Here is a 10,143-nt window from a genome sequence, read left to right on the forward strand (position 1 = left end):
CTTCAATAAATAATTAAATAATACGTAATGTTTTATTTATGTCGTGATGTTATTACAATATTTGTACGCATGAAGTAATGGGCATAACCATCTGGACAGAGGAAAAATGCAAGATCATGCATGAGTAGTATGCAAATACTTAACTATTGTAATCGTCCTTGTAACTACATTAGCTACCCGCGACTTCGTCAGAGTAAATTCTTTGTTATCACAATTCAGAATTTGTCCCTAATTCTATTCTAAAAACAAAAGTATCCCGCTGAAAATTTCAAATAAATAATTGTATTTGCTCGCAAACGAAAAAAAAACGACTTCCATTACAGCGACAAGTAGTAATAGAACGTAGGTCGACAAAAAAATAGTCAAGTAAATACGCGTTATCAAAGATTACTCAAAAAATAGCCATCAGATCTCGATAAAATTTAAATGTGACCACATGATAAACATCGGCTTTCGATTAAATTAAAAATCATCAAAATCGTTACACCCAGTGAAAAGTTATGCGGATTTCGAGAGTTTCCCTCGATTTCTCTAGGATCCCATCATCAGATCCTGGTTTCCTTATCATGGTACCAAACTATCCCTAGTTTCTCCTTTCCAACAAAAAAAAAGAATTATCAAATCTTTTTTTTTTTTTGAAGTCGGTTAAAAATTTGGAAATCATCGTTTTTTATTTGGAATTTTCACCAAGGTAGATTCGATTAGAACGCCTGACTGATTGGCTTATTTCAACTGGTAATTTATTAACGGCGTTCTAATTTATTACGATACTAGCGACCCGCCCCGGCTTCGCATGGGTGCAATGCTGATACTTAATATACTATAGAATTTCTTTATTTATAGTGTGAAGCTAGCTTATAGCATGTTTATTATTAACGTAATAACAACAACATTCAAATATGCGTCGTTAGATTACACGTTGTTACAGAATGCGTTGAAGAAAAAAAAGGTTCACTGCTCTTTCCCCGTAGGTGATAGCGTGATAATTTGTAGCCTATATGTTGACCCGACTTTATAATAATATTCGTACCAAATTTGAAGTAAATCTATGCTGTACTTTTTGAGTTTATCCCAGACAGACAAACAGACAAAAATTCTAAAAACCATATTTTTGGTTTCGGTATCGACTGTAGATCACACCCCAAGTATTCTTTTAAAAAAATATTCAATGTACAGTTTTGACTTTCCTCCCATTTTATTATATGTATAGATGATATTGCCCCTTGACTAATCCTAAAATAATTACACTAACACTAATACTAAAATAATTGTTTTCCTCACCTCTGGATATTATTGCCCAAAAAATATCGTTTTTAGTTTTATCGTTGCATTGTTCGTCTTCAATACTAATTTCGATTACTTTTTCTAAATGAACTATGAAGTACAAATCCCGTACCTACGGTAATTGCTTCACAAGGTGCAATTGAAATGTCGTGATTCGAGCGCTCGCAATCTAGACCACCTATTTTCAAGTATAAAAACACGATGTTATAATTGATATACGCACATGTACAACACTTTTTATACAGTAAATTAAAGCTTAGTTCATACTCTTCAAAATAATATAAGCGTTTTTGTTCTATGTGTAGAAACTTGTTAGTTATGAGCAAAAAATTACGTCTCAATAGCGCGCGCTTATCGAATCATATTACGCGTGAGATACAAGGTCAGCGCCGTGCGGGCGGTGCGGTAGAATGTGCTGGGGTTGAATTCGCGCTCGGGGGTGACCGGTCTACCAGACATTAATAGTCGTTATGTGAAAAGTACTTGTTGGATGACTAATACCTAAGTAGTTTCCGTATTAACAACTTCTTACAAAACATGTATTTACTTTATATTCGGGTTGCGCAAATTTGACCATATATCTCAATATCGTCAACAGTTGGGTTGGCTAACAATTAGACGGCGACGAAATGTGTATGCTCTTTTTTATTGTTCAATATCCTTTATCACCCTCACACACCCCTTATCTTAATTTTTTAGAACATGTCACTGAATGTAACTTGCGTAGTCGTGATGTGTCAATTTACGATAGAGAATGTTTATACGAATATTTGTTTCTGGTGTTATCAATTAAAACGATCGTTATCTCGGTAGGTAGGTATCTAATTAACTAACCAACAGGAAAAAATATTTTCATAACAATACTGTAGGTTTTTACATTTAGTAGTAAAACAAAGTCTGTTTAACGAATCTTTATTTCATGAACATAAAATTACAACTCACATAACACTATTTTACACTTATTAATACAATAAGTTAACGAGGTATTACCTAATTTTATCTCGTTTATAAACATTAATGGGTGTAGGTCTCCAAAGAATATGCATCGATATATGACGCTTTGCGCATTCGAATGTTTGAAACAATTTTACAAATTAATACTACTGAGTGAAAACAAAAGTTTTCACTGAAGAAAGATTAGTTATTTAATTATCTTTCTTCATTCTTGTGTTGGTCATACGGTAAATAATGGAATCTCTGCCAGGATCCATGTCCATAATAGCGTAGACAATAGCCACTAGTGTGAATGTGAACACAACTCCAAACCACAAGATAATGTTGAAAATTGCAGCATAATCAGCGGTGTAGTTATCATGTTCCTGAAAAAAATATATCAATTCATACTTCCACTGTTAATACTATTAAATAAACAGTATACTAATTTACTAATAACTAAGTGTGACAGGAGAAGTTATGTTTATAAAATCAAAATGTCTACAATATGAATGAATACAACTTGAATCTAATATCTGTCAACAACTACATTTCGTAGCTAGCTGGCTACTGTGAAAAAGCTACAAATTGATTAATGTAGGTTTTTAACTAACTGTTGACGAATTGCGTAAAATATTACTTCTCTCCACAGCCTATAAGAGAAAAAGATTGTAAGATAATTAAGTATTGCCCACATATAAGATTATGCTTGATAATATTAAAAGTAAATTTGCTTTAATATAGTAAACCAAATTAATAAAACATATTGGTGACTTATTCTTTGATTTTGCTGGTATATTTTTAAACGAAAAATTATTAATACGAATGTCAAAATAGACAGATGAACAATTAAATCAAAAAACGAACGTTGTCGTTGTTATGTCTAATTATTATTTTTCTATTCTGAAGAATGTTATAGATTTTTTTTTATATAAAATAATGGCAAATTAACATTTTTTTTTGTGTTGTTATTAACATTTATAACACATTACTAGCCAGGGGTTGTAGGTTTGATTTCCGCCTCATGTTTTGGCGTAATATATGTATTAATTTATATTCATAACATGTATATTTATCAGTCAGCTGTTACCTTCAATACAACTAATAAGTTTCCTATCTTAGGCATGGACAAACATGTGTGTATGTATGTATGTAGGACGTCGTCCATTAATCACGTGAGGGTTAAAAGGGAGGGAGAGGTTAAAAAAACCCAAGAAAAATCACAAGGAGGCCGGGCTGTGAAATGAAATATTTCGTCTATTTGTTTTTTGTTGAACGTGCCAATCCTAAACAAATGAAACAACCAACAAACACACTGCAACCTCGGGACACCGAGGTTGCTCCAGGAAGTCGTCGGCAACGTGAAGGGTCTGCTAGGCTTCCTCAAGGAGCTAGGCTGGCACGAAGAGTGCCCCTCAGCCAATCACGCAAAATAGGCGCACCATGACGTCGAGTTGCGGAAAAAAACATAACAACACCACATTGCAACCTTGATGTATGTATGAAATTTGTATCACAATGCTAATTTTTACAAAATATATCAGATTATACTTTTATTTAACAATATTATTCGAAATTTTCAATATACTTTGCTCATTAAAATACAAATTAATTTTTGGTTAAGAGGGGGGGGGGGGGGTAGTGTAGTTGCTAATAACAACATCACGTGATTAATAGTTGACTCCTAAGAAATATTTATTTAATATAATCTTTTTTTAATTACCGGAGCCTCTGCTCTGAACTCAGGTGCGGCTCTCACGGCTCTGCGGGTGTGAGCAACGTCAGTTGTAACAGCAGTCACAAGTACTGAACCATCATATGCCTTTACAAATGCATCACTTAACTCTTGCAAAGCATTACCTGTAGACAGTGAAATTTACATTACAATTATTACAAAAAGAACAAAGTTTATAAGAAAGAAAAAATGAATCATTTCTTAGCATATTTGTAAAATTTTGTATATACTCTCAACCCTTTTATTGGGGGAATTTTGCGAAAGCAAATTATTGTTATATTTATTTAGAAATAATTAATTACTACCAATAATACATTTTATCCTTGTTGGTTTGCTTATATAGTCAACACTGGTGTTGCAATAAAAATCAATATTGATACCAAATCACAAATTTATATGCTCCGTAGTTACTAATATTTAAAAGATATTGTAGTGTTTCACCAGCCTTAGTTAGGGTTAAAAAATAATAATGCACCCTCCTACCTAAATTTTTATTTAACTACTATAATTTTTACAAACATTATTTATTTCAGAATCGATTTATTTACTTTTACTTATTTAACTTTAATATTTCAGCCTGAAAAATCACTAATAACAATTAACAATAAGAAAAAAGTAAATGAATAATGATTTATTAACATTATTAACTTACCCAATAGCTTTTTAGCTTCTTTAGTTTGCAGAGAATTAGGGCCGTGGTAATCAGACAAGGCATGCAGAGAACGGAATCTTAAATTGTAGAAATCTACAACGTTATCTGCAGATATTACTCCAGATCTAATCTAAAATGAGATTGCAAGAAATTGCCTTACAAAAATATATATGAAACTGTTTATTTTTTCTTAATCCTATCTAGTTATTGATTAGTTTCCTTAAAAAATCTAAATTTTTTAATGTATTATAAAAAAAATTAAAATATATACCTTAGCAGTCAAGGCTTTCAAAACTGCGAGTTCATAAAGGAATTGGTAATCTTCCTCAACTCCATCATATTTCAAGTGTTGCAATGTTTGTTTAGATACTTTTGGAGGTACAATTTCTCCGAATGCATTAGAAGCTGATAACAACTACAAACAACAAATGAACTTTAAAACAAAGAATTTTTTTCTTTTAAAGTTATTGCAAAACTGGAATTTATTTCACTTACATCATCTGGCTCAGACAGTCTGATGTTAATGAGTTTGTTGCCACCATTTGTAAATCTCTGGTTGATCCTGTGTTTGATAGCATCATAAGTGTCTGGTTCATACTCATCCACAACAAGGGGGAAGTTTTTAGCCTTTAATCCAGCCTTAAAACGATTCAAAAAGATTATTAGTATTATATATAGTAGAGTATTATGTTGAGGTAGTAAATCACGAACTACATGTAAAAAAGAATTCAGTTATCTCACATTTTCACCCAGTGAAGATACACCATCAATGTAAACCTCAACAACTGCTTCAGGAGTGTTGAAAGGATCAGTTATTGATAATCCATTCCATTCTGAGTTCTGAAAGATTGAATATTTAATTCGCATTACTTCTACTGAACTAGTGGAAGTAGATAATAACGAAAATCGATATAAAAGACAATCTCCTATTCAAGTTGTAATCATATTTTGTATAAATATGTATACCTCTTCTACGGATAGTCCCAGAGAAGCAGAGAATATTTCCTTCAGAAGGCTTTCAAGTGTTTTGCTTGATCCTGCGAATTTCAAGGATTGCGGAGTGTGCAGAACACTGAATTCACCTCCAGCATTTGAACCTAGAGTAAAATTTCAACATTTGTAAAAGAAGCGCAAGTAAATATACGGGATATTATAAAATTACTCACCAATTATTGATATTACAAGGGTAAGCCAGAAGAGAGCCATCGTAACACCCATTTTGTAAGAAAACTAGTGGCTGACTGTCATATGATTAAAGTCTTGCCATTGGAAAAATTGGGAAACACGAATATTGACAAGATATTTCTCGTCTATTGTCATAGACAAGTACAATAACAATTTTCTTAGGTCTAATTCGCATCTATGTAGCTCGTACGCATCAGTGTATTAACACTAAGCATTTCACAGTATTTTGTATTGCATAAAGAAAATTATATAAAGACAAAAAAAAGGCGACTAAGGGATAACACAGGTCTACTACGACCTCCCAGGTCCTTGGGGCCCAGGCCTCAGACTTAGGTCGGATAGGGGAATGCCGCCTGCGGTTTAACGACTGCGGGTGGTAGAGGTCTTCGGACCGCTGTGGACCAAAACCAGATGATGCGCTCCGGGTCCGCTCTGGCCATCAGAGTGGACCTGTGAGCGCAGGTGTGTTGGCACGGAGGTGCGGAGGTGTATGTGGCGCTGAGACGGCGCGGTGAAGTGGGGATCGGTTCTTCCTTCCCCCACGTGGAGGACGGGGTGGGTGGGTTCACTCGCCCGCCCTAAGGCTTTCGAAAGCGTGATTTCGTGCCGAGGCCTCAGTCAACCCGTGGGGGGCCGTGGCCACCCTGGACTTTGTCAAGCGGGCGATGGGTCGGGGGATTCGTTGTCCGCATTGCACGGTCCCAAGTCGGGGAGGGCGCGCTTCGTGTTCGAGCGTGCCTTCCAAAGCGCTTTGCACCGCGGTGGGCCCGCAAGGGCAAGCGCCGGTGGGGTTTGCGGAAGCATGGTACAGCATCCCCGTGACCCCGCCACATAGGTGCCTAGGCGGACACACGTGGCGGTTTTTTATTCAGTGAAAGTCTGAATCCCCTCCAGGGCCCACGCGCCGGAGGGTGTCCATGAGGATTTTCCCGACGCTAAAAAAAAATAGGTCTACTAAGACCTTGGAACTGTTAAAGCCGACCGATGGCGGGATAACCATCCAACTGCTAGTTTCCAAATACACAGGCCGAAGAAAAGCAAGCTCTGTGTTCACCAACCCGCCTGCACAGCGTGGTGAGTGGGCAAAACGCACGAGTTCATGCCATTTTTAGCGCGTACTTGTAGGAAGGCCTATGTTTATAGGCTGAAGTAATGATGAAGATGATAACATAAGAAATTGATTTCTAAGATTCTAATCTATGAATTAATAATTCAACAAAAGCTTTAACTCAATTAAATTAAATGCTTAATAATCCACTTAGTACTTTTGTATTGTAGTAACTTTGGTAGATTACCGTTTTCATTCATAAATTTGAATCAATGACTTTCAATAGTGTCAAAATCAATGATAATGATATAATAAATCTACACCCCTTATATACTCTTTAATGGCCAAAATAACATTGATGTAGAATTCTAAACATTTTTTTTTAAATATCATATCATAAATCGACCGTTCCAGCGGGGATCGAACCTGCATCTCCGACTTACCGTGTCGGTGCTTTAGCCAATTAAGCTATGGAACGATGTACCCGCTAGGTCGAAATTTTTGATATGATGATTTTAAAAATAAATCGTACGAATTAATAACAGCATGGTGTCGTCTCCTGTCAAAGAATTCATTGTAATGTGAAACTTTGAATAGTTACGAGTGCTGTAAAGGACTCACTATAGACGGCTCCACGGTCGCTAGACCGAATATAAAATCAATATATATAATAATTTATTACCTACAATTTTTTTATATTTTTTTTTCTGCCGTGTGGCTACGGTAGTGAAGAATATAGCTACTCCCTCTCTTCCCGTGGCTGTCGTATGAGGCGACTAAAGGGGCCTACTCAAAGCACTGCCTGCAGGGCCTGCTTGCAGTTACTGCCGCAGAGGATGTTGCTCCACAAAGCACTGCAAATCATTTACGCGGCATACGTTGTCGTGTTCACTTGTGTTCTCTTTGTCCTTGCCTAAATTCGTCAGTTTTTATAAATGGCTCCTACATTATTCAAACACCAAAAAATAGCATTGGGTTTGACTGTATTGAGTACTTGTAGCGTTCAAAAGAAAAAAAGGAAGCACTGGTGTAAAAAAGTTTTATATTTTTCATGTAAAAGCGACATAGCCTGCGACCGCATATCTTTGTTATGATAATGATCGTGGTTAGTTTTCCAAAGACATGGCAAATCCCTATACAATTAGATTACGTCCCTCCACACGTCTTTTTCTCGCTGGCTCATTTTTCTTGAAGAAAACAGAGCCAAACAAATAATATAATAAAACCAAACCAACAAACTGATTAATTGCTACTCACTGACAAGACAAACCCCAGGTCAAATAGAGTAGACAAACGTCGCAATGTACCGACGTAAACAAAATGGTGGTCTAAATCGGCCCGACCGAGCTACACATGTCCCTGATTGCAGTTTACGGAGTGGGGAGATCGTGTGTCGGGCTGGCAGAACGACACTGCGGCCCTGCGACAGGGTGAACAATTAAAATATCGGCCCTGCATGCATACATACAATACGATCGGCAGTGGCACTGCAAGCAGGGCCCTGCAGGCAGTGCTTTGAGTAGGCCCCTTAAGGGATAACACAGTTCCACTACCACCTTGGAACTTAAAAAGCCGACCGATGGCGGGATAACCATCAAATTGCTATCTTTGAAATACACAGACCTAAGACGGGCAGCAGCGTCTTCGGTGCGACAAAGCCAGTCCTGCGGTCACCAACTCGCCTGCCCAGCGTAGTGACTATGGGCAAAACACTTGAGTTCACGCCATTTTCGGCGTGAACTTGTAGGCGGCGTGAACGGCAGGCCTATGTCCAGCAGTGGACTGTGATAGGCTGAAATGATGATGATGATTTATTTTTTCATTAGTATCACATGCCTACCTAAGTCTTTTATCTGAGCCTTATTATTTGAGCAGACGTCGTTGACGGTCGTATCCGAAACGCAATATTTTGAAGTAATTTTATAAAAGTTTTCTTTTCTTAATTTTATTTTTAAATTCATCTATGTTACTTAGTTAAGTTAGGTTAGTTTAGACTGCGGAGATCCTCGCCGAAACATATCATTTTGTGGCGGCGAGGAGATCCCGGGGGGAGTCTCCTACGTGGGAGGAGCTCGCACGCATGCAGAGGCTGGCGCAGGACACCCTGTTGCGGCGGTGGACGGAGGACTTGGCTTCACCAGTCCCCGGGCAGTGGACGGTGGACGCAGTGAAGCCGGTCCTCCGGAAGTGGGTGAGGCGGCGGTTCGGGCCGCTGACCTTCCGTCTGGTGCAGGTGCTTTCCGGACATGGGTGCTTCGGTAAGTACCTGCACCAAATCGCGAGACGGGAGGCGACTCCAGCCTGCCACGAGTGTGGAGCGCCAGAAGATACGGCGCTCCACACGCTGGAGGCGTGCGCCACTTGGGAACCGCAGCGGCGCACGCTTTCAGCGGTTATCGGACGGGATCTCTCGCTGCCGAGTGTCGTAAAGGCCATGCTTGACAGCGAGAGATCGTGGCAGGCGGTGGTCTCCTTCTGCGAAGAGGTAATGACGCAGAAGGAGACCGCGGAGCGGGCCAGAGAGGAAGACGCCTCTGCTGGCCCACTCCGGCGCAGACGTACGGGGGCAAGGAGAAGCCGTTTTCCCCACCTCCTCCCCCCCTCGTAATAGTGGGGTCGGCGGCCGATAGTCGGGGGACTTCGGCCGGCCGGACGACACGACCCCATACGTCTGGGGGTGGCCTTGTTGTGAGCGAGGCCACCCCACCATCATGCCGGGGCCCGGAAGCTTTGTCCGGGCCTACCGCTGAGGCGAGGTGGCGAATGCTAGCGCGACCCCTCTCGCCCCACCCAGGCGGACGACTGCTCACACGTGGTGGTTTTTAGTCAGTAGGAGTCTGACATAACCCTCTGGCGCCCCCGCGCTGGAGGGTATCCATGATGGATTTTCCCCACGTAAAAAAAAAAAAAAAAAAAAAAAAAAAAAAAAAAAAAAAAAAAAAAAAAAAAAAAAAAAAAAGGTTAGTTTAGACTAATTGTCATTGAATTGTTAGGTTTGGAGTGGTCCCCCAACGCAATGTATTTTTTTTAGAATTATTAATACTCGTACATACTTAGTGTTGAAGCATCAGGCTCAACTTCGCTTCAAGACGCGATTGCTTTTTTTATTTGGTAAGGCGTCAGCCGATCGGAAGTGACGGTGAACAAAAATTATTTAGTTAATATACTGCTAGCACTGCTCATAGTAAGATCTCAGTCTTTTATTTTTCCTTGGATTCCTAAATTTTTAAAACCCCCTGCACACACACTTAGGTACTTTAAGATCGAGTTTCTTTAATTATTTTTTACTTTTTAAAGGTAACTGAG

The 10,143-nt window shown here is 38.8% G+C and overlaps 1 protein-coding gene across 1 annotated transcript; it reads right to left on the reverse strand.

Moving 5' to 3' along the window:
- Positions 1-2,182: 2,182 nt before the first annotated feature.
- Positions 2,183-5,861, reverse strand: LOC123657892 (ATPase H(+)-transporting accessory protein 2). Its single transcript, XM_045593383.1, has 8 exons — positions 5,771-5,861; positions 5,571-5,701; positions 5,346-5,444; positions 5,100-5,243; positions 4,876-5,019; positions 4,605-4,734; positions 3,941-4,077; positions 2,183-2,603 (listed from the first exon to the last, which is right to left on the reverse strand). Exons 1-8 carry the CDS (start codon positions 5,820-5,822, stop codon positions 2,430-2,432), a joined length of 1,011 nt encoding a protein of 336 aa, XP_045449339.1. The 5' UTR covers positions 5,823-5,861; the 3' UTR covers positions 2,183-2,429.
- Positions 5,862-10,143: the final 4,282 nt, after the last annotated feature.

The sequence above is a fragment of the Melitaea cinxia genome, chromosome 11, assembly GCF_905220565.1.
Source record: "Melitaea cinxia chromosome 11, ilMelCinx1.1, whole genome shotgun sequence".
Classification (NCBI taxonomy): domain Eukaryota; kingdom Metazoa; phylum Arthropoda; class Insecta; order Lepidoptera; family Nymphalidae; genus Melitaea; species Melitaea cinxia.